This window comes from Agelaius tricolor, unplaced genomic scaffold (genome assembly GCF_023055355.1).
Source record: "Agelaius tricolor isolate 1412-34295 unplaced genomic scaffold, bAgeTri1.0.p SCAF_17, whole genome shotgun sequence".
Classification (NCBI taxonomy): domain Eukaryota; kingdom Metazoa; phylum Chordata; class Aves; order Passeriformes; family Icteridae; genus Agelaius; species Agelaius tricolor.
Window position 1 is genome coordinate 4,313,399 of NW_027269277.1, and position 25,668 is coordinate 4,339,066.

Genomic DNA, 25,668 nt, shown 5'->3' on the forward strand with positions numbered 1-25,668 from the left:
GCATATTTTCCTTTATAAAACAAGGTAGTTCCATAAAAGTATCTCATTAATCTTGCTGTTTCTGAATTTTTGTAATCAGATGTGAGGTATTCATTTAATGACATAAATTTCAACACACTAAGGTACCTGTCAGGAGCCTCTCTCTTCTCCTTGGAGGCTGATGTTACCTGTTACAGATAACAAACTTGGACTATTTGCAGACAATTTCCTGCAACAGACACTGTTTTAAAAGACAAAGCCATGGTCCTGAAGCCATCCAAGATGGATGTGATGGGAAGGAGGGAATCCTGTGATTGGATTCATCTACCATTATGTGTTGTTGATTCATTTTTCTGAGAAAAGAATAGAAAATACTCACGTGGCAAGGATGAGTGATGACACCTTAGCACACCCTCTGTCATCCTTCTTCTTTATTATTTAAAGAGTCCTTAGAAAGTCTCAACATTCACTGCACAAGAAGATCCTGACTCTGTGGTCACCCCAAACACTACCCAGGCTACACCCAAAGTTTGTGGAGTTAGACTGCATTGAAGCTGAAGTTAGCACAAGCCTTGCTCTTAGCACAGGGCTTTCAAAACTAATCCATAACTGAGAAAATCCCAACGTGGAGTTCCTAATTTGACAGGAGCTGCCTGCTTATGTAAACATGCCAAGCACAGTTACATTAACAGCAAAAGGTAAACATTAACCTTTGCTTTTCAAAGGATAAATAATGGTCTCTAAAAATCAATGCTAGCAAATTGTTGAAAGAATACTGCTTTGGCTAAAGCCCAACTGCACTTAATATTACAGCAGTAGATAAGAGAGTCTCAGTCCTGCCAGAAGATTGCTTTACAACAGACCTCAACAAAGAAATTAATATTTACCTCAGGGAAAGAAATTGCAGGATCCTTCTTCAGATGTAAGGCAGAAGTGGGAAGAAGCAGTTCCTGCAGATGCTCCATCCTCCTGCTGACAGGGAATTCCCCTCTGGCTCCACTCCAGCTGCTCAGTGGGAGCCTCACGTTGGCTGGTGAACAAACACTTCACCTGAGCTGTCAGGTTTGATTCAAGGATGCAGAAATGCAGAGGGCAGTTTTTCCTTGGGTGAGATGTCCTAATGAGGCAGGTTAAAAACCCCAAACTCTTGACTTGGCTACATCATTGGCATTTATTGGATGCAGAGGTTTGGACCTGGCCTCAGGAAGGGCTGCAGAGGCTGAGAGTCAGTTTCTGTTTTCAGTGCCCACTTGGGTAAGAGCAAATAAACCCAGAGCCAGCAGACCTGAGCAGCTGAGAGCTCTGTACTGCACAGCACACCCATTTCCTCCTCTGATTGTCTGAGTTTCTGGAACTCAGCACAATCAAGTGCCAAGTTATTCCTTCTGTAACAACATCCAGGCTCATTTAATTTCTTCAAAGAGAGGAATGTAAGTAAACCAAAGTTACTGACCAAAATTAATGGTGGAAGATGGAACTGCTCATGATCTTTAATCTTAATTCAGATTTGGTTCAAGATGGCTGTGGAGACCAGTCTGCTCCTGCAGCATTGCAGGGCTCCTGAGAGTGACACAAACCAAGCACAAGCTATGGATTCCCCAAGCACTGGTGTCAGGACTGCTACAAATAGAGGCCAGAAAAGGTTACCAAGGCTTGGAACCAGGACAGGCTCAGTTTACACCTGTTCCCTGGTCACAGCAGTGGAATTTCTTTCAGCTGCTGCAGCAAAATCCATCTCCTGTGTCTGTAAACAAGGACAAAGGAGTAACTGCACCTGGAACAGGAGTGTTTGCCACAGTGAACCCAGGGTTTCACGGGGTTTGTTCTCTGCCTCTGGTCCACAACAAAGCACCTCAGGGGCAGGAAGGACACACTGACTTCTGGACTGGCTTCCATCACAGCCCTTCTTGGCTGCAGCTTGGCTTCTGGGAATCCTGCACTTAAAATAAAACCCACACACAATCCAGTGCCTACTGATTGGCCTTTTAAAAAGTATTGGCTTCGTGGGACCCCACTTTCTTTTGGATTTAAAATGTTTTCAGCTTTTCACTAAAATACTCCAAACTTTCACTACAAGATAACAACATTGCTGCATTCCAATTCTTTCCAGTATCTCCCAAGCTGTTCAAGAATCACAGGCACAATGTGCCATCAAAACAGCCCCATTACTCCTTCACACAATTCTCCTCCTTTTGAGTAATTCACTCTTTAGCTTACACGTGGATTACATAATTTATGACCCTTGCCTGGCAAATTACTCAATCTGGAAGAGTGGCACAGTCACACTGAGACAAACACATTGACCACCTGCTTCCTTCTTGAACAGTGTCACTCCTCCTCCAGCATGGATAAAAACTTCAGTTTTTCCAAGTCCTGAACTACACCATTCTTTACAAAAAATACAAGAGAAGAAAATGGAAGCACTTCTCAAAATTTAGGCCACTGAGCATTGATCTGTCCTGTTGCTTCAGGGATTTGTTCCAGGAGTGTTTCAGTACTTCAGGGGTGAAGTTTTTCCCCCAACATTAATAAACCAAGTGTGACTTAGTCATCAGAAACGAACTCTTAAAAAAGTACTTGAAAGGGAAGGAATTGACAATTTTCCTACAGATGAAAACAACAGACAAAAATTAAACTTAGTTTTTAAAAAGTATCTTATCACCCTTTATTTCCAGGTGCCTCAGTGATATGACAAAATAAAGTATCACAATCAGTTTTATGTAAATAAAAAATTAATATCAACAAGCTCCAAATCTCTCTATATTGAATACAATCAACCATAAATAAAAACCCCATGCATTAAATGAAAGCTATTTCTGTATTATAAAATACCATGTGACCCCATTCTTTAAGACATCAATTTTTTCACAAATATATAACTTATATAAAAATTACAATATACATTCTTACTTTTATGTAACTGTATTATTGCATTGTGAAATAAATTTAAGTGACTCTTAAGGATACATTTGAGAGGCATTGCAAAGTGTTTCACTATAAATTAATAAAACCATGTCTCACAATAAAACTTTTCCCATGTTTTATGTTAACTTTTCAGTGTAACAGATTTGTCTATTGGGTCTGAAATCTTCAAGAGCCCAAGTCAGGCACGTGGTTACCCAGGACTCAGAAGCATGGCATCATCCAGATCTGAGTTTGCTTTTTTAAAGCCATTGCATAGCACCTTTACTAGAAATTACTAATACAGACACGTGGCTACAGCTCCTTGCAGTCAGGAGTCAAGTATTAAATAACCCCTGGAGGTTCAGATGTCTGAACTGAAAGCAGAGAACACACCCAGCCAGAATACAAAACTTTCCAGATTTTTCTCCCACTTTCTTTGGCTGCAGTTAGGGAAGAGTTGTCTTTAACTGTCCCTGTTTCACAACCAAAACCTTCTAACTTTAACCCCACTGTGTAGGGATAGCAAACAAAAGCTGGTGATACAAATGAAACAAACAGAAAATTACCCTGCCTTGAGGAGAAAGAGAAATCTCAGGTGATGAAAAAACTAAATTAAAAAGCAGCAGTAACATCAGCAGCATCACCATCGACCTTGCAGCCCATTTTCTCCCACCCCTGCCCTGGGCAGGGACACCTTCCCCTACCCCAGGCTGCCCCAAGCCCTGTCCAGCCTGGCCCTGGGCACTCCCAGGGATGGGGCAGCCACCTGGCAAACCCTGAGCTGGAACAATCCTGTGCTGCTCACTCCTCCCACCACCAAACCATGGCACAGCACAGGGACTCCTTCTGTGAGCCACAGAACTGCACCCCTCCTGCTGCTGTTCACCAGAGTGGCCAGGAACACTCCTTTTAAGTTATGATGTTTAACTCAGGTTTAGTTCTAGCCCAGTGTTGGCCTAAGGAGTCATCAGAGCCTGAGATGCAGCCCCAGGACAGCTCTGTGCACCAGGGCCATGCACAGCATGAACAGCACCAGGGCTGCCATGGAAGCCCTGCCTGCCCAGCCAAAGGGCCAAGGACATCTGAGCCCAGCCAGCCCCACCAGACCTGCCTGGAAATGGCCTCAGCACCTGGGCAGGGCAGGGCAGGTCCTGGCACCAGGGAACAGGCAGGGTCCCAGGGCTGCTCTCCTGGCAAGGGCAGATGTGAGGGGCAGACCCTGCAGCTCCCACCAGAACAATCCCTGGGCACAGTTTCTCATTATGGCCTGAAAAATCTCAGCACAGTAAACTCCTGCAAAATCCAAGCAAATCTGCATCATCTTACCTCTGCTGTTGACTTGCTGTGCTAGCACATCACTCAAAGTTAGAATTTAACAATTTAGGAGTAGAGCAGATGGCTTTTCCTTCATGTTTTTATCCAGAATGTTATCAAAGGGAGACAGATAATACAATTTCTGGCATTCAGTCATGCACTTGAAAATGATAATTTCTTCACAATTTTCACTTATGTCTTCATCTGTTTCCCTGGAATTGGTATATGAAGCCCAGCCATCTAATTTTTCTACTCCTCTCTCTGTGATGAAACACTAAATGTGTCATGTCCAGGAGCTCTCTGAAGATTGATTTAATATCCTCTGATTGCTGCCTGAATTCTGACAGTTGCCTGGACCTTTAAGAGATTATTAAAGAAACAAAAGACATTAAATCCTGTCAGCTGTCCCAGGCAATTTTCACTAATAGAATTCTTCTTTTAAACTTCACATTTTCTGACTTCACCTTGCACTGGACTCTGTGTAACAAAGACCAACAAACACTTCCCCTGAAATTTGGATTTTAAAATAACAATTTGTTTCTGACCCATCCTAAAAGCTTTTCTTCTCTTGCTCATTCACCATTTGTGCCTTCTGCACATTCCAGCCTGCAGCACCTCCTCACAACTTTGCTGATCCCACAGGGACACCAGGAATTCTGCCTGTATTTCACTGGTCACTTGACTTGGCATCAGCAGCCCTGCAGAGAAATCAGGTTGTGAAATTTCTTCTTCTGGAGAGCAGGAGCCAATATCCCATCACATCCCAGTGCTCAGACCAGCAGCAGTTCAGGCTTTAGCCTTCCATCCACACTATCTGCTCATATGGTCTCTCTTGCTTCCCCCTCAATTTTACAGCCAAGCCCATATTTTCCTTTTAATTAAAAGGAAACAGAATGAAGAGAAATGGAGGATAAACAGAAGTACAGGGATATGCACCATGATAAAAGCAGTGTTTGAAAGCTTCATCCTAAGAAACTTAATTTCTAATATCATTCTCATGGAAAAACACCAAATTTCACAGAAATCCTACCAAAATCAATGAGATATTGCATACAAACTTGTGGGATGAAAAAGTTGGCTGCCTACTACTTCAGCATTTTTACTGTCAGCAGTTTAAACCTTGAAACTACAGATCTCCAACTTCCTAAACACTTCTAATGGATTTTATATAAATTCAGAATCAGTTTCATGGATTAAACAATTCAAACACAGTTCTTCCAAGTATCAGAAGTAGTGAAAGCTGATGCATAGTCTAGAAAGGAAGTTTAGAGATCAGTTGTGTGTTTTTGCCCAACTTCAGAGACATCTGAACACAGCAGAGGTGTGCAGGACAAGGAGTTGTTTCCATTCACCCTTGTGAAAGAGGCAAAGAGTACCAAATTATTTTGCAATGAAAAAAGTGACTCTTTTACACAAGCTTTAAAGCCAATGCTGTTCACATCATACAACCACGGGGATTTTAAGGACACTCAGACCAGCAGGAACTTGCACTTCATTCCAGAGCTGAAAGATAAAAGACAAAGAAGCCTCTGCAAAGCCCATCCCTCACATTCTTCATTCAGATCACCCAACACCTGAGCCAAAGCAGAGATACGTTTGCATTTTCAAATATCCTTTGTGAAGTGACATTTATTAGCAAGTTTGGCACACAGAAGTCCCACTGGGAGAAGACACTGACAAATCTTGTTTTCTCAGTGTCTCACTAATGACACTGAGTGAATTCCCACTGCTTATATGGAGTCAGGAACAAAATAAGCACTAAACAGAATCATGTAAGTCAATAATACAAATTGGAGATAAGAAAATATCTGATGAAATTATACCTCACAGAGTATGCATTGTAAAGATTATTCCTTCCCTTCTTCCCTCCCCCTTATCTGTAACATTTTGCATTTTGTAAAGCAGACTTGGCTTAGCTCCTGGTGCTGTACATGTCCACATCTTCTGGGCTGGACTGACCATGGTCTGCAAGTTTTGGATCAGGCTTAAATTTTGATTTCTTCACTGTTCCTGTTAGAGATAGTGAAGAAATATGGTTAAAAAGTATGCTTATACTTGAGCTGTAAGGAAAAAAAAGCTTAGTGATGATACATGTTGAGAATTCTGTACTACCAAACACTTAGAAAAGATCAAAATCTGTCTGCTCCAGTTCAAAGTGTCTTAAGAAGGAGGCTGAGGGCAGGTTGAACACTGAGCACAGCAGTGGATGGAGAGCAGGACCTCTTCTCACTCTCCAACTCCACTTCCTACCCCAGCAGAATGAGAGAAGAAACTGTGATGCTTTGCCCAACACTTGGAAAGGAAGGGAAAGTTTGAGGCATGGAAAGAATTCCCTGGTGTTCCTTGTCCAGGAGCAGAGCTGGATCCCACAACCAGCCCTGCCAGATCTCCCTGCAGCTGCTGCCAGATGGCAGGAATTCCAAATGAAGACAAGCACTCTCACCTGGTTTCACTCCTGAGCTTCCAGAAAGCACAAACTGAGTTTGGTGAAGCACTGAAGCCTCCCACTGCCTGAAGGACAGAGCACAGCTGACATATTTAATGCTGCTGCAATTCCAGAGCATCCAGGGGGATATAAAGGCAGCTTTTCTGGGGCTGGGGCTCCTGCTCCTGATCTGCTTCTTTTCTAGCTCCATCATTCAATCCAACAAAGGGTGTTACATTCTCCTGAAAGCTCTGCCCCACTTGGACTGAGAAAATAAACATCTCTGGCAACACAGATTCATTTAGGGCAGGGATATTTTTGGCTGTATTAAGGACATGAACTAATTCCACCTATGAAAGCAACGACAGATCTATAAACACAAACCCAATAAAGACAGTTTGGCCTGGAGCAAGTGTAAAAACAGATCAAAGCATTCCACAAACTAAATCAGAAAAAATTCAAGTGCAAAGCAAAGATGCGAATGCATACTACAGTGAAAATAAAGGGGAAAAAAAATACTAAAACCCTCATCCAAGTATGTTCTGCTTGCTTTCCAGAAAAAAAAATAAATCTCTGGTAACAATTCCTTCCTTCCAAATGATTTCCTTGCAACAAATAAAATTTAGAAGTTACCCTTACAAAAGGTAACAATACTTTAAAACAAATTTAGTTCTCCTTTAATAGGTAATTCCACTGTTTTCTCTTAAAAGTTGGACTACCAAATTCTTGTCTGGTAAACAGGCTGTTATGTGATCTGGTTGATTATCTCAACCACTTAAGGTGCACAAGGAACCACTGCAGAAAACCCAGCCCAATGAAATCCAATGCTTCATTTCTCAATTACACACCCCTCTTTGATTCCACTATGGATCATCTCTGCTGTTAGCAGAGGCTAAAAGTAATAAAATCCATTTGAGACTTCAATTTTCTAATAATAATCCAAATTTAAACCTTTTTGTATGACTTGCATTTGGATTATTCCTTATTTTGGCCATTGAAAGAACCTGGTTTACATTAATATTGGTTCTCTGACATTATTGAGAGAGAACAGCAAATATATAATTCTGTTATTATGACAAGGTCCACAGTGAGAAAATTATCACCTCCCTGAGGCTCTGAAATATGTATTAAATGACAGCATGTAAAATATGCTCTCAAGAATAATATGCACTGACAGTGTGCTCCAGTTTAGAGCAAGAGTAAGTGCAAAATTAAGTCAACTAATTGGATTTGCAAGTTGCCCTGAGATTACACTTGAAATGTTTAATTCACCTGATGAAGGCACTGGATCTTCATTACTCTGACACTCTACTGGAAAAGATTCAGTTCTGTTAAATGATCCTGACTCAACAGCAGACTCAGGTTTGGTACTAGAAATTCCCTTCTTTTTCTTATCTTCTTGCATAATTGGTTTTGACTCTTGCTGCAGCTGTGAACCAAATATTAATAAAAGAAAGCACATGGGTATATGCTTAATACATTCTTGCAAAATAAAGCTTTCAAGCCTGGGAGCTTATCTTATGAAATTATTTTCAGATATGACATCATGCAATGATATTCAACTAGTCAGCTGCACACAAGGGGCACAGCTGGAAAAAGTAAAATTCATGAAACCCCACAGATCAGAGAGAATAAATTCATGGAGAAGGGAAATTGTCGTGAGTGAAGCTGTGGTTTTACCAGAGACCCTCCCAGACCTTCACAAGTTCATTTCCAGGTGAGGAGCCTTTAGCCTTGCACAGGACTGAAACAGCCCTGAGTGCTCACAGAACACTCACTACCCCTAGTTAGCAGGAGGTGGAAAGATAAATCATGGCTACACCCTAGTGATGAGAAATAATGTGTCCTGGGAAGAGGCTTCACTCAGGGAAAAAAAATGAAGTTAAGAGAAGTGTGTGTACCACATCAATTCTTGTTTTGCTATCAGTTTAATAACAGTTATCTGAATCTCATTTTCAAAACTCAGAATTCCATTTGTGCTTCTCAGAAGAAATAAAGAGTGAGGACTGCATGCCAATGAGCACTGTAAATTTAAAGCAAAATATTTCTACACGTTAATGTAACTAAGAAACTGAAATTTTCTTTGAAAAGAGCAATGAAAAACTACTGTGCAAAGCTGCAATTTTACTTGGGAAGTGCTACTTTTGTCAAGGTTTTATAAATTTCCACTTGAGGAAAAAAAACCTTTTGGGTTGGATAAAACCCACATTTAATTCTGGGATCACTAACCCAAATTCCATATGTAATTTACAGAAGGTTCATATTGCCCTCTACTCTCTGCTGGCAAGGCTTCAGCTGTTTAATGTGTCCTATTTTGACTGCCTCAGTTAAAAACCACACACAAAATCCCCTAAAACAGAAAAAGGAGAGAAATTCTTCTCCTCAGAATTTCTTCAGAGGCAATTCTGAGGAGAAGAAAAATTATATCAGAGATAGAAAGCCTGCTCTGTAAGAGAAGGTTATAGTGGGGAAGAGAATCAGGTCAAAAACCCTGCTAACTTCTCCATATGTAGTAGGTCAATATAAAGAGGTTACTGACCATTAATTCACTGTGGCTGCTATGAGGACAGGGCAAGGAGAAGAAATAAATCAGCCATGGACAATTCATATCACAGGGTAAATAAGGGGTGTAGAGCAGCAAGCCAGTCTTACCTACTGTGATCCTGAGTGTTTTGTCTAAATTCAGAGGCTGCTTAAGACTAAAACTTGAATCAAAATGGATCCTTTATGCCAAGATAAAAAAGGAGCTCTAAAGAGAAACTCAATCTTCTCTGGTGCACCCTGCATGGGACTACTCTTGAGAGGGGATCTCAGTATCCACTGCTGTGGAAGGTGTAAAAACAATTAAACACTGAAGGGACAAAAAGATCAGACTGGGGTTTGTGCCTTGCTTAACACCATCAGTAAACCTTAAAGAGCATCAGCAGAAGAGACCACAACTGTCTAAGCTCCCTCTCAGTGTGTGAGGTGTAATGACTTCCCAATCCTACCTTGGTGACAGTTTCCTTGTCTGCCCACAGTGACCTCACAGCCTCATAGGTCTGGTGACTCGCATAACGTAACTTTTTCCCTGTTACCTATTTTTTTAGAAAAACATAATTTAACAACAGTCTTTAAAATACAGACTATTCAAGTGAAATGAATCCTGTTTACATGAGAACATGCTCAACATCCTAAAACATTGACTTTTCAAGATCTAGTACATATTTCCCTTACATCAAGCAAATTGTAAATAATGCTTAAATTGGTATTAGGAATCCACAGGGAACATTGGTATTAGGAATCCACAGGGAACATTTCCATGCTAGACCGACCTACTCCAAATTAAATCAAACCTTAATCAGCAAACAGTGTGCTGTCAATGTTGGTACAACAGATGGAGCACCAGGTTAAAGGATCCAAATTTGTCCCACTGTGTTGGAAATAACCCCAGATAAAGCAGAACCTTACCTTAGCAATGACCACTGACTGAGCTGGGTAACAAACAGCATATCCTACAGTAGTAAGTCCCAATGGATAAGCAATTTTCTTAAATCTAGAACCTGAACAAAGCCAAATATTTTGAATAATTAGACTAAAATGAAATGCAAATGAAGTACTTGTAGCAATTAAATGCAAAGACAAATAATCCCAAACTAGGTTTTCCAATATTATGAAGAATTGTATCATTAGTCTGTCTAGTCCTGCTCTGTCAGCTCTGAGCCAGCTCCTAATCAATAATGTCCCTTCATTTACCAGGAATTTATTTTAGTCCCACAGGCTTTTGCCAATGTTCCAGAAGAGTATTCTGCCCACTGGAACTGTTACAGGCTCTGTACCCCCCAGGCCAGTCATGAAAACAAGGCAGCCCTACCTTTCCTTGCCAGCACTGCACCAGCCAGGCCTGACACCGAAATCACAGCGGCCTTGGGAAGAAATTCTGGGGGGGGGTTGTTCAGGTAAACATAAGCATCTAAGAAATGGGGAAAAAAAAGACAAAAAAGAAGAAGGGCAATTCAGTGTCAGTCATTTTATTTCCCACTTAAGAAACAAAGGTGAAAATTTTGATTTTACTGAGAGTTTATAGATGAAATGAGACAGAGATGTGACTTGCCTACCTTTTCCAAACTGAATTGAATCCGTTATTCCATTTTTAATAAAGACATAGACACTCTAAAAGGAAAGAAAAACAAAACCAGAAAGTAAAATCTCTGTAAAAGTAGCTGTTCACACATATCTCAGCACAATGAGACAAAGAAATACTGTGTAACTTTAAAAAACCCAAACCAGTGACCTTCTAGAACAGCTGTGCAGAGATCAACCCTCTTTGTGACAAACACTTACATTTTTAAAACTGACATTGGCAACTAATTAATTAAAAAAAAAATCTCTCAAATGTAAGCTCCCTTTCAAAACTGACATCTCAGGAACTCTAGAGTAGGAAAACACCTGGATACCAAGTGTATAAGAAAATTCAATTATAAAATACAATCTTCTTTTCCCTAGAGACTTTCCCAGGAAAACTGAAAGAACAACACCGAATTTGTACCACCAGAGGTCACTGCTATTCAGTGGCAGGAACTCACAATGATTAATGGCATTAAGAAGTTTGGTACAGATTTATAACAAGAGTATTTCAGTCATGCAGTCACTGACAACATTTTTACAGACCAATGGAATCACGATTTACAGAAAAAAATGAAGACACTTTGAATTTTGTTTTCAACTGTTAGGGTCTACAATTTTTGCAAAAGCAAAACACAAGTGCAACATCTCTGGCCAACAGCCAGGGTGAAGCTGCAGCTTCCCAGCATGTACAAAAGCAGTGACAGGCACCAGTTCCCTCTGCAGCTGGAACACGAGGTAACAGAGCTGGGAGGTGTTTCTGATGGCTCCTGAGGAACAGCCTGCTGCAACAGATACATGGGATGCATTCTGTTGTCTTTTATGTCAGTTACTGCCCTTTGCAAGCAGCTCCTTCTCCATGGACTGCACCTGGAATTTCGCACTCCAAAACACCCTTAAGCTCTCCCAGCAAGAATTTTCCAATGTAACTCCTGCTGTAGAAGGAGGGCTCATTTTCCATCCAAAATTATCTTATACCAAGACAAAATTATCTTATACCAAGACAAAAAAACCCTCAAGGGGGAAGTAACCTGTTTTCTCAGTAGTTTAGTGCTGAGAGAACAGCAGGAAAGGCTGGGTGCATCCCTTACCTGGCACCACCTGAAATAGTGGCTGGTCGTCCTCCTCAGAGCCGTGAGCTGCTGCTGCAGGGGCCCCGGCTGCTCCTCAACGTACCGGGACGTCAGCGGGGGAGCGCTGTAAATGGGGAGCTGCAAACACACAGGGCTGAGCAAGGGGGACACAGCTGAGCAAAGGGGACACAGCTCTGCCCCCCTGAGTGCTGCAAACACACAGGGCTGAGCAAAGGGGACACAGCTGAGCAAAGGGGACACAGCTGAGCAAAGGGACACAGCTCTGCTCCTGTGAGTGCTGCAAACACACACAGCTGAGCAAAGGGGACACAGCTGAGCAAAGGGGACACAGCTCTGCCCCCCTGAGTGCTGCAAACACACAGGGCTGAGCAAAGGGGACACAGCTGAGCAAGGGGACACAGCTGAGCAAAGGGGACACAGCTCTGCTCCCCTGAGTGCTGCAAACACACAGGGCTGAGCAAGGGGACACAGCTGAGCAAAGGGGACACAGCTCTGCAGCAGGGACACAGCTGAGCAAAGGGACACAGCTGAGCAAAGGGGACACAGCTCTGCAGCAGGGACACAGCTCTGCTCCTGTGAATGCTGCAAACACACAGAGCTGAGGAAAAGGGACACAGATGAGCAGCAGGGACACAGCTCTGCTCCCCTGAGTGCTGCAAACACAGCTGAGCAGCAGGGACACAGCTCTGCTCCCCTGAGTGCTGCAAACAAACACGGCTGAGCAAAAGGGACACAGCTCTGCAGCAGGGACACAGCTCTGCTCCTGTGAGTGCTGCAAACACAGAGCTGAGCAAAAGGGACACAGCTCTGCTCCTGTGAGTGCTGCAAACACACACGGCTGAGCAAAAGGGACACAACTCTGCAGCAGGGACACAGCTCTGCTCCCCTGAGTGCTGCAAACACACACAGCTGAGCAAAAGGGACACAGCTCTGCAGCAGGGACACAGCTCTGCTCCTGTGAGTGCTGCAAACACACACAGCTGAGCAAAAGGGACACAGCTCTGCAGCAGGGACACAGCTGAGCAAAAGGGACACAGCTGAGCAACAGGGACACAGCTCTGCTCCCCTGAGTGCTGCAAACACACAGAGCTGAGCAAAGGGGACACAGCTGAGCAAAAGGGACACAGCTCTGCTCCCCTGAGTGCTGCAAACACACACAGCTGAGCAAAAGGGACACAGCTCTGCAGCAGGGACACAGCTCTGCTCCCCTGAGTGCTGCAGTTCAAGGGGGTTTTCAAGCCTGCAAACCCTCAGTGTTCCCCCTGTGTGTCAGTGTTCACACAAAGCCTCTCTGTGGAATTCTGAACTTCTAGAGTTCCAAACTGACTCTACTCAAGTGGGACTTCACTCTCTGGAAGTGAAAACTGAAACAATGGTGTGGGTTCTTAGAAGCAGAATGACTCAGTATAAAGGAAAGGCATGTGTGTGGATGTGTACTGCTAGAAACTGCACTTTAGAGAAGGAATCATCAGTTAGTATTCTATTTTCACCTTTTCTGACTTCATTTTTGAAATACTGTAATAATGAAAATGAGATAAAACTTCACTAATATTTTAATATTATAATTATAATATAATATATATTTTTTATATTTAATATTTTATATCTTTTAATATTATAAAATTTTGTGTTTTATTTGAGCCATAGTGGTCAGTTATTTATTATCACATATTTGCTATCTATTTTAGTTACTGTAATTCAATGGACAGAGCTGCTATTCTGCAGGTTTTTCTGGCATTATTTTAAAGACCAAAAAAGAGGAAGATTCATACCTTATCTGGCTTCACCAGCTGACTTTTTGATTCCTTTTCTGTTGCTGCATATACAGTAATACATATAAATGGCAGCCCAGAAGAAACAGCAGCCAGCTTTGCAACCTGGGACAGAGAGATGAACAAAGGGAGTCTTAATGCTGAAAGTAAAATTTCCCTTTGGATTGATCAAATATGGGATTAAACAAGTCACTTTTAAAGCATTTTTTAAGCATTATGCCTTTTAGAAATGTCTTCTGACTTATACAAAGATTTTCTCAAATTATAATGGTAAAGAAAAGGTTAAAGATCCCTGAGAACAATTTTGTGTCTAAAACACCAGGAAAAACTTTGTGTTCAAAGCCACACTGATGTTTCCATCACTTGTTAGGGTAAATTCAGTTGTAATTTACTCAGCATGCAGGAATTCCATCTCTGAAGAATTATTTAAAGAACCCCTATTTTAAGCCTATCATAATTCAGATTGCTTATTTCCATACAGCATGCTACCAGAACAAGACACCAATTTTCAGTAGACACTAGAAGGAAAATTGAATTTAAAAGTGATAGAGCATGAGAAAGTTGCATTGTTCAGTTAAAAAAAATAATGTATTTTTAAAAGTCACAATGGATTCTGTTCTGAATGTAAAAGAGAAAGCCATACAGGGAATGATCAAAGTGGTCCAGCTCCTGACTGACAGTAATTGCTTTACTTTTGGGTGCCTGCAGACAAACACATAAATGTTTAAAGATCCAAGGAAATAGCTGTACTGGCTAACATTTACACAGGCAGTTATCCCAAGAGGGCTTCACTCTTTTCTACTGAAATCACAAAGAACCAGAGTGAAAGACAAAGCAGCATCACCTTGACTACACTAAAGAGGCTTCACTGCATGGAGCTGCTCCTTATCTCATCACAAGGTGCACTAAAAAGACCTCAGTTAGCCAAGTGGTTTTTAGTGCTAATTTACTGAAATTATTTTATTAAAAGTTCCTTATGAGGCATTATGTATCAAACAACAAAAATCATATCTTGTTTAGCTAGAGAAACCAGTAAGTATTTTACCTATGAAAACTTCCACACAAGTTACTGAGAATTAAGAAATGGCAGGATCATATTTTTATATCAAACACTAGGAAAGAAGCAGAGAGAAAAACCCCTGCAACAGGCTGGAGCTGTGAAACACCCTGGGACTGCATGTTCAGCCACTGGAATGACTCCAGAACATCAGCTGAAAACTGGCTTCCAAATAAATAAAAATCTTCTTTTTGAGGAATCCAGGAAATTGCTGCAGGTCCAAAAGCCAGGTGGCATTTCTGGAGGTGAATTCTGCACACACACAGAGCTAAGCAGCACCAAAGGAAAGGTCAGTGGCCACTATTAAAACATTCCCTGGAACACCACTGCCAAGGGCCTGACCTACAACACTGACCACCTGAAGGAAATAAAAAACACACCAAAGACAAACAGACATGGCAATATTTTGGATGAAAAGACTGAACAGCAATTATTTGCTGAAGAAATGCATTATATGCTCTCCAGCAGGAAATTGTTACAGCTATGCCTCTTAATAGTAGAACTGGGGTAAGACCAATCAAAATATAATAATAATAAAACTGTCAAATGTACCTGGATAATTTTGGCTTTAATTCTTTGCATTTCAAACAATCTGCTTCAAAGTGTTGGAATCTTATCAATGATCAAAAAATACAGATTCTATTTTAAAAAAAAATTAAAAAGCTACATCACTACCAAGAATTCACTATCTTCCACTCAAAAGATGCAGAATACAAACTAAACCATAATAAAACCATACAGTTAATTTATGCTAATCTCCAAGACATTGTTTCCCACTGAAACTGCAAATTCTGTGTGCTTGCTTCAAGAATTGGAGCAGGAAACTTGCCCTGAAGGCAGGAACTGCCTCAAAACAAAGGGAATAAAAGGAGTGGAGTATATGCAAAAATCTGATGCGTGGATTTATATAAAAAAATATACAACTTCTGTATCACAAAATGGGACTCTACTAGCCAGGGTAAAATAAGATTAAAATTTAGCAGCTACCTCGTATCATATTTTCCATTAAAAAATGTTAATTGAAGAATAAAGAGTCACAGGTTTATGACTTTCTCCTACCACTCAGATGCCTTGAGGTGGATCCCAAAACTGTCTCACATCCTTTTGGTTAATTTTCCCAAGTTACACGAGACATGAATGCCAGAAGCTTGCAGGCCAAACCCAGTATCCTAATTCAGGTATGTCCTTTAAATCTCTGATGCCAACCACCAAAACCCCCCACAAATGGAACAGATCCTTCCACTTCACCTCAACTGCCTGCTACTCCATGGATTTGGGTTTAATCTTGGTAAGTCACCCACAGAGAGTGAAATCTTAAGAAGAATAAAACTCTTATTAATAAATATTTCATAGTAAATAGTAAAGAACACACATAAAATTATGTCACTTCACTAAAGGTACTGAATCATTCACATTTATGTACTAAGCCAACCAAATTACTTCAAGATCACCCAGCCAGACAACAAAGCCAAAGACAGTTTCTTTTGCCTTAACAAACTAAAGCAAAATGCTTTCTTTTCATTTCTGTCCTCGTTGGCACCATCCTTTCCTTTCCAGATATAGACACATTCACATTTTAAATGCTTTAAAAAAGTAAATATGAAGATTCATGTGAGAGCAACCAATTCATCAATTTGATTGCCAACACTGGAAAACCTGTCTAAATATTTGTGAGAAAGCTTAGATCTTTACATGCATGTTTTTCTGTTTAAAGACACTGTATTATTCCTACAACTAGCATATTTTACATACTTGTAACCCTGTTAGCTCGTACCAGCACGATTTTAACAGCCTTGTTTTAGTGATGTACAGCACCACTAGCACTTTATCATGTCACTACCAAACTATCATCTTGATATTCCTCGAGCTGAAGGTGTTTCGGGGGCTGCGAGTACACGGAGAAGCACCAGAAGAGAAACCCCGCTTTTATTCCCTGTTGTGCAGTTTAACCACCTCTCGAACCAGCTCCTTCCCCCAATCCCACACCTTCAGAGACCTCTCCCTGCCCCACTCCTCCATCTGCCGCCGGCTTCCGCGGCACCGGGGGCTCCTTCCCGCCAGCACCGGCGGACCCGCGGGCGGGCCGGGCGCTCCCGAGGGGCCGCACGGAGCCGCCCCGGCTGTCCCGAACCGGCGGAGGAGCGGGAGCGGAGCCTGAGGGGCAGCGGAGCCGCGGGGCCGGGGCAGCGCCGGCCTGAGGGCAGGCGGACACTCACCTTGGCCGCCATGTTGGACAGCGCCGCGTACGGCGCGCGGGAAGGGCCGCGCCGGGCGGGGCCGAGGGGCCGGGGCGGGACCGCGCTCGGGCCGGGCGGGATCGCCCTCAGCCGGCATCGCCCCGAGGCGGGCAGGGGCGGATCGCCCTCAGCCGGCATTGCCCCGAAGCGGGCAGGGACGGATTGCCCTCAGCCGGGACGGGCATCATCCCAAAGCGGGCAGGGACGGATTCCTCTCAGCCGGCATCGCCCCGAAGCGGACAGGGATGGATTGCCCTCAGCCGGCATCGCCCCGAGGCGGGCAGGGACGGATCGCCCTCAGCCGGCATCGCCCCGAGGCGGGCAGGGACGGATTCCTCTCAGCCGGCATCGCCCCGAAGCGGGCAGGGATGGATCGCCCTCAGCCGGGGCGGGCATCATCCCAAAGCAGGCAGGGAGGGATTGCCCTCAGCCGGCATAGCCACAAAGCGGGCAGGGATGGATTGCCCTCAGCCGGCATAGCCACAAAGCGGGCAGGGAGGGATTGCCCTCAGCCGGCATAGACACAGCGGGCAGGGATGATCCTGCTCAGCCGAGGCGGACATCGCCCTCAGCCGGTATCGCCCTAAAGAAGGGCAGGAATCTCTCTCAACCGCGGCGTGATCGCCCTAAAGCGGGCAGGGACGGATCCCCCTCGCCCGGGGCGGGATCGCCCTCAGTCGGGCTGAGAATCTGTGTCAGCCGCCATCCCCATAAGGTGGGTGGGGATCCCCCTCAGCCGGGATCGCGCCCCGGCCTGGCGGCATCGCCCTCAGCCGGGATCCCCCTCAGAACACAGAAAATCCCCCATAAACACACAATCTAAGTGCAGATAATTCGTTTATTGAAGTCCAAATTTACAACGGAAGTTTACAACTTTTTTTTTTTCTTTCCCCAAAACAAAAGCTTTGTTTGAATTTAGGAAGAATAAATGTTTGTTTTTGTTTTTTTAAATAATGTACAGACTATATCTCTTAAATAAGTTAATATCTTTGAAAAAAGAGCAATATGTTCCTTTTTTTAATGTTGCAGTGCAACTTACGACTTACACGTCTGTGCAATGTACCATGAGGTATATGCCCAGTGAGCAACACACAGTGAAGTTTTCCATTCATAAATTTTCATTGTAGACACACAAAAAGTTAACAAGTTATTAATCTGTGATAGAAAACGCAGCCGGTTACAGTAATTCACACAGAACTCATCTGGAAAGAGGGAAAAAAGAAACCTAATGTTCATTGCCTATAGAAACTATTGGATTATCTCTCAACATAGACAAGTATAAAATTAAAAATACTGTTGTGAAACTGAAGAAATACTGTGTTATCCAGGGGTTGAAACCTTGTTTGACCTGTATTAGTCTAGAACCATTGGTTTTCTCTCTGTAGCATCCACGAGCTGAGGGATTTACTGTGGTACTGATGGAGCATCTGCTCATCAAAGCATTAAGCAGGATGGGCACTATAGAAAAGTTGCAGAATGCTCAAAAATGTACAACTCCAGCATTTCCCTGGCATGAACAGGTGGTTTTCCATTGCCTCTCAGTTCATCTCCCAGCTGATAGAAAAACAAGGCTGAAACATGGAAGATTACTCGTATTTGAAGCTTGACACTTCAAACTTCTCAAGATGGCTCTAAAATACTTATTTTCCTTAATGACAGAAAACATATATTTATTTAAGAAAGAATCATCCACAATATAACTTCGTGATAAATAACAGTTCTGCCTCTAATACATATATACATAACTGCTTGTAAACAAAAATGCCCACAGGTCATGGAGTCTCCATGATTTTTTTTACAAGGCGCTATAGATTTTTATTGATTTTTTCTTTTTTTGTTATTGAAAACAGTCCTAGTGAAAGTTTGGTTTATAACCTCCTATTGCTACAGAAACAGTAAGAATGTTTATATTTACAAAGAAACAAAGACCATGGAGACCCCATAGCGTTATTTGCCAAAGATTTGAAGTTGGTGGGGTTTGCAAAATACACGTTGTCAGCACGTTGGACAGGTTGAACACCAGCAGTAAAATACTCCAGTGCTTTGGTGTTTCAACCCCTGAATATACAAAGACATTACTACAGCCTACTTCACAGTTTAATGCAAGTAAAGTGCAAGCCATAGTACAAGGGTGTCATACATTTCCATACATGTAAGCATTATCTAAAAAAGGCTCTGTACAAGGTTTATTAGCTAGTAGTAACCTAGATGGAAGTCACCTATGGCCCAGCAATTAATGGTCTTACAAGGATATTGTCTTTGTAATACAGTATGTGTCAAATGTAAAACATTTATTAATACTAGTGCATTTCTCTTACATCCTAACCTGTTTTCTCATCAGATTTTTAAGCTGAAATCCTTGTTTCTCAGTAAAACAGAAGTCTTAACTGGTAACAGGGTCTTACTGGTGTTTTGGCCAGCGAACACAGTTTGTTAAGATGCATTTGTTATGTGGTTGCTAGTGAAAAAATGCAATAGTTAATATGTATCATGTGACAGCCTTAGTTAATCTGCAGCATTCCGACAGACACATTTACTGTTAGTAAAAAGATCTGTATTGATACCCTCACCAATGCCTGAGGATGAACAATATTCTAGAAATGTGAGGACAGAAGCTACAGGGCTTAGCTGGTCAAACAGCAGGTTGTCAACGTATTTGATCATTTTTACAACATTGCTTTCTTTTAAATACTGCTCACACAGTGGCATTAATGCTTAAAGTCCCTAACTGTCACTTCTAACTCATGTATATTCCTGATAAAAATAAAGATATATCTGTCTGGCCTGCATTAAGAGTGAATATGGTTCTTTTCCTGAAGGCAGTTTCTGTCTGAATTATTTAAATATTTTTATTAAGAGGAGGTCCCAGTAGTATATCACCTGTCTTCAAACCTGATAAAAATTTAAACAATATTATTTATAAACCTCCTTCTGGAGTAGTAGTATAACCCGTAAAATATAGAAAATAAGCTTTAAAACATGTTTCTTTTTCTGTTAGTTATATCCAGAGTGGAGTGTTCCCTGCCCACATGTTAGAGAGTGGAACTGATCAGAAACATCACATTTCACTTGTGTGTAACGGGAGCAAAGAAAATAACTATCAACACCAAGTAAGGAAATACAACTTAGTAGTTTTGGTTTAAATAGCCATGAAATTTCCATACAACAGCTGATAGGGCTCTGGTGTGATTTTCAGAAGGGATTTTCAGATTTGTGCCCACTTAACACCCATCAAGAGCCTCAGCCTTGAGGCTCTGTGAATTCACATTACACAGTGTGAATTCATCTGAGAGAGGACATGGAGGACCCTTCCCCACAGCATCCTGCCTGGGAAACCTACCCTGAGCCTCAGCTTTAGTGAGGGAGACATCCTGGAAGAAAAACAGCTTTTTAATACTGAATATAAACTAATAGCTAATAGTGCTTCTCCAGTCTTTCCTGCTATTACCCATTTTTTTTGTCCTAGTGGAAAATAAACATCCTTTGGCTACAGGGAAGGTGATGTGCTGTGGCCCAAGGCATGTAGGATATGGAAAATCTACCATGGAAAACCTGTGCCCTTCTGGCTGCCCTAAAGCACCATTTCCCTACTGTGAAAACTGAGGAGAGGATAAAATCCTTTGGGAGACCCAGCCAACTGAGAATTATTTCTCTAACATGAAATGTGGGGAAGCCAGGTGTGCCCTGGATGGGGTTCAGGCTGGGGCCCAGCAATACAGACAGGCCTGTGCTCTCTTCCTAAAGGAATCTCCCTAGGATTGGCTCTGGGGACTGTCAGAACCTCTGTAGAGACACAAGACCTGCTTTACTGACAGATTGAGTGTTTGAAGCATAATTCAATTCCCTGGGGGCAATCTCTAGCTCAGGGGCAGCTGGCAGGCATTGATTGCAGAGGGGGCTGGGTTTGTTGTGCTTTAGCCAAGGGCCATTTTACACAAACCATCCTTGAAGGACTTTGTTCCCCACTGCACCGAGGGTTTGTATAAACTGTTGGTGAATTGTCACAAAATAGCTCTGCTGTCTCTCCTCAAGGATCAACAGGCCCCAGCTATATCACCTTGGACATAAATACTGCTATTTTTGGCAGAAAGAATGCTTTTATCACTTCAGAAGACAGTAAGAGCACATGAGGAAAGAATATGGCAAATAAAGTTTGTGATAATCTCGGCCTGATTTGCATTACTTGAGACAAAGATAAGAATGTTCTTTGTTCTCCTCAGATTTCTGTTGAGTTAAACAATTTCTACCAGATTCTTCATTTTTCTCCCAGAGGTCCTATTAACATTTAAAGTGAAATCTCCTAAAGGTCAGCAGCAGAATTGGACCATTTTTGAGGAGGCTGAGCCCTTCCCAGAGCCACTGTAAAGGAGCTCCTTCAAAGGTACCTGTGCTGTCCTTCACAGGACCTTGGAGAAGGAGCAGTAACTGCTGAGAGGAGGGAGAGGGGGCTTAACTGGCCGTGTACAACTCTCTGCAGCACTCATTTCTTGTTCCTTGGAAAAAGCCAGTGGAGCACCACATTCCCAGCTCAAAAGGGAGCAGCCAGAGTTGAATGTACTGATAACAACCCCCTCCTCCTCCTCCTCTGATTTTTGTTCATGTCAATTACAGGAAGCTCAGGGTAGTTTTCACTTAAAGTAATGAAAGGAAGAAAAATAGTCTTGGTTCTCTCAGGAAGTGATGCCGAGAGAGCTGTTAAGACACTTTCAAAGATCTGACATGTCACTGAATACAGAACAGTATTAAAAAAGGAGGGGAATCAGTAGCTCAGGGGGAGCATTAAATCAGTTGTAATGAAAAATAGCCAGAACAAAAAGACTCAGCTTGTGGAGTGTCAGAGAAAGTGTATAGGCTGAGATATTTTACCTGGAGGAATTCTGAATGAAGATGCTAACTTTAATAAGATTCAGTTAAATAGAGCACATTCAAACAACATTTCCATGTTGTTGTATATGTTAAAAACCAAGTTTTACCTGAGAATTCAGACAGGAAAACTGGTAAATTAATAAATCTATTGTACAGGTGCTATTTATTTCCCTTGAGGAACTCAACAGCCAAGCCTTGTTCTTTTCCTATTTAAAAATATGGCATCAAAAAGACCACAACAATTCCTGCTGCTTTGTACTGTGTGTTTAAGTACCTGTTGGTCCAGGAGAATTGGATGTACTTTAATACACAAGCAGGATTTGGTGCATGAATTTTTAAATACATTCTCTGTATTGCACTTTGCATTCCAGTGAGTTCAAAGGTGGTGAAAATCCAAATAATTGTGCTGTGGTGACTGTGCACATCCCTCTCTGCAGTCCATTTAGATTGGGACCGACATCCAGAAGGAAGAACCCATGGCTGAGAGGGAAGGGCTGCAGGGTGGGGTTCAGTAAATGTGCCAGGAGAATGACAAGTTCTTGTGGAATGGCTTCCAAATGCCAGCTGACATTTGTGAAAGAATAAAGTCTTTGTATTGCTTAATTTAGCAATTAGATTTTGCTTGCTCTAAGGCACAAGCAATGCCAGACAAATGGTTCAGACTTTTCTCCCAGTTAATCTTAAGCCCATTAGAGGGAATTTCTCCAGTGTATCTCATCTCATTTCATCTCATGAATCTCCTGGACAATTTATTTGGCCTATTCAGTGCAAATCACATTTGCTGAGAGCTGCTCTGCAAGAGCAGAATGCAGACTCACAATTCCAAGAATTTCAGAAAAGATGATCTCATGACACTGAAAGATTTTTAAAGATAAGCTGAGCAAAAGTGTGAACTCCCTACTATTTATCTCATCTATTCATATTACAGAAATTGTATTTAAACTTAAACCAGAGATGATCTGTTTTCCCTACTATTTGTGTCATTTCTGAGAAATCTGTCTTCCCAATTATGTTTCTCATTTTCAGCTGTATCTCTAAGTAGTATTCTCTGCTTACTTGTGACTTCACTGAATTTGCCAAGTTATGTCTTGAGTGATGAAGCAGTGGCATTTGAAATCCTTTTGGAAAGCTATTTGGAAACAATATAGATATTTTAATTATGAAAGCCCAAACCATCTTTTGGGTTTGAAACAATAGGCATATTTAAATTTCTTTAGGAATTTAGACAGTTCAATCTATGTAACTATTTCTGTGACCATCCCATCACTGCTTGCATGTATAATATGAATTAATTTCTAAATGGATTCTATAATTTATACTGTTGCTCACTGAAAATGAAGGAATGAAATTAAGCCTGGAAAGAAAGGAGGAGGCAAAGGAAAGGTGTTTTTAATTTTGTCTTTGTTTCTCACTATGCAATGGTATTTTAAATTGTTAATAAATGAATTTACCCCAAGTCAGGTTTGTTTTGCCTACAATAACCACCAGCAGGTGATCTCCCTGTCTTTGTCTCAACCCAGGAGCTTTCCTGTGGCAATTTTCCCCTCCTGTCCAGCCAAGGTCAGCCCCCCTCAACTGCTCTGTGGAGACAGAACTCAACACCCAGGACACCTTCACCTGGTCTGGCTTTGGAATAATGAAATCTCTTCCTGGATACTAGGACCTCACTGAGATGACATTTTTTCCTCTATTGTACTGAACTGCATGAATTTTACAGTCCTTGATGGATGAGAGACAATTAGGTTTATCTTGTGAAAAAATGATCAGTGAAATCTGTTTCAGTGAAATGACATCAGCTGTATTCACATCCCCTTCATTCTGCCTTTTAGAACTATTCTACAGGCAGAGACAAAGCAAACTGTGAATGGCTTTGAAATCTATGTTCAGTAGCATTCAGAGCAATCTTTTTTCCCCCCCAAGAATACAAGTATTTTCCCCAAAATCTGATTCTTCCAAACCATTCTCACCCAGTCAAGGAAGTGAAATCCACTGTGTGACTTGTGTGTCTTCCCAAACCAATCAATACCGATTGGTTTTTGAACGATGTTTTGAATAACTTCACCCACTTGCAAATGTACTGCTAGCAGTTAAAAATTATTGCCAGACATTACATAATTTTGAATTATTAACTCAGCTATAGATGTCAGTGTATCAGAGAATGTAATTGATTAGTTCAGGAGGTTTTTTTAGCTTCATTCCCATGCTTTTTTTTGAATTTTATGACTCACAGTCATGTGTCACTTAAATTCACAGTGAAGAAACGATGAAAACCTGCAGTATGTACCTTACTCAGTGCAGATTTCTTTTTTCTTTCACCATGAAATACTTCAAATCCTATTAAAACCTATTTAAGTTGCAGCATTAGTGAACAACCAATATTGTTCTACTCGTATCTTACCTCTGTGCCAAACCTGCTTGCTCGTGTTCCTTCGTTGAAAGGCAGGCACAGCACGTTACAAACACAGTATTTAAATGGCATGTACAGAGTGCCCATAGGGCCAGACTGGGATCTATTTCTTAGATGTACAGTGTACATTTTAAGGCACACTATAGGGATTGAGTTTACATTTTGATAACTCTGTCCTTTTATTTGCAAAGATGGTCACTACCTGGAAATGTTGCAAAAATAAATGTTCATCGCTAAGAGTGGCCAATGTATTCATGTCTTCATTTTTATATTTTTTCTCAAGAAAAAATGTGTGAAAATGTGAACTTTAGGGAATTTTAAAAGGAAATGTCAACTACCATGTTACATTTTATATACATAGATATGTATTTATATATATCTAAATATATAAAATGATTGCAGGAGCTCATACTATAAGCTGAGTTTTAGTACAGTACTTTAAATATACTGGTATTTATTTTCAGTTACACTTCTGCACCGCTTCTTCCTAATGCAGAGCTTGATATGGACATTGGTTGATAATAGCAAACAAAAAAATTCATAAAGAATATTATTGTCTTCTCATGCAATGTAGTAGGCATCCTGTGGCACTATTCTCTTACCCAAGTATTTACAGTACTGCTGAGTACCTTAAATTCACCAGGGTTTGTCTGCCTGCCTCTGTCAGGCACCCAGCAGTGACCAGGCTGAGGCTCCTGTCACACGTGAGTCTCGATGAAGGAGTGTGTGTGTGTCAGCATTGGGGCTGAGCTTGCCAGTTCAGAGGCTCCGTTTTGAGACTTCCCAGCAGCACTGTACTCACAAATGTCCAGGAAAAACTCATAGTTCTTTAATTTCCAATCTTTGAACTTCTTGGATGTTAAGTTGGGATCGTCCAGAAGGCTGTTGATAACTGTGAGGTCCCCTTCCTTTGCCTGGCAAATTCCAGAAAGACAGAGGACAGGTCAAAATGCAATTCTGTATTCCAGCACTTTATTTCTTCCTTAACTTTAATGCCAAGTGCCAGGAAAACTACTGTGGAAACTTTAATATTTACCTAAATTCAGGAACTATTACAGCATAGACTGTTTGACAGCTCAGTCTGTGCCACATGCTACAATTTGCCCACACAGAGTGCCAAATAATCTTTTTTTTTTTTCGTAAGATGGAACATACATGCTTCAAAGGATTTTTAGTTTCTTTGAAACTTCATTTTAAAGCTGCAAAAAAAGCATTAAGAATAGAAACGTAAAGAGATTAAGGACAAGGGGGAATGGCTTCGCACTGCCAGAAGGCAGGGTTAGCTGGGGTATTAGGAAGGAATTCCTGGCTGTGAGGGTGGGGAGGCCCTGGAACAGGTGCCCAGAGAGGCTGTGGCTGCCCCTGGATCCCTGGAAGTGCCCAAGGCCAGGTTGGACAGGGCTTGGAGAAACCTGGGATAGCAGAAGGCATCTCCTGCCCATGGCAGGGGATGGAATTGGATGGGCTGTAAGGTCCCTTCAACCCATCAGCATTCTGTGATGTACAGTC

General features: G+C 41.8%; 2 protein-coding genes across 3 annotated transcripts in view; both read right to left on the reverse strand.

The window, feature by feature from the left end:
* Window positions 1-2,615: 2,615 nt before the first annotated feature.
* Window positions 2,616-16,965, reverse strand: APOOL (apolipoprotein O like). The gene is made up of 9 exons (XM_071442185.1): window positions 16,866-16,965; window positions 13,593-13,697; window positions 11,818-11,937; window positions 10,720-10,774; window positions 10,476-10,574; window positions 10,073-10,164; window positions 9,613-9,699; window positions 7,895-8,051; window positions 2,616-6,207 (listed from the first exon to the last, which is right to left on the reverse strand). The coding sequence occupies exons 1-9, from the start codon at window positions 16,875-16,877 to the stop codon at window positions 6,110-6,112; spliced, it is 825 nt and encodes a 274-aa protein (XP_071298286.1). The 5' UTR covers window positions 16,878-16,965; the 3' UTR covers window positions 2,616-6,109.
* Window positions 16,966-17,706: 741 nt separating this feature from the next.
* LOC139597161 (connector enhancer of kinase suppressor of ras 2-like) overlaps window positions 17,707-25,668 on the reverse strand; it is a 175,386-nt gene continuing 167,424 nt past the window's right edge. For both annotated transcript variants that reach the window (XM_071442186.1, XM_071442187.1), the window contains exon 25: window positions 17,707-25,073. In XM_071442186.1, the coding sequence (XP_071298287.1) occupies window positions 24,858-25,073 (216 nt within the window). In that variant the 3' untranslated portion in view covers window positions 17,707-24,857. The remainder of the gene's footprint in view (window positions 25,074-25,668) is intronic.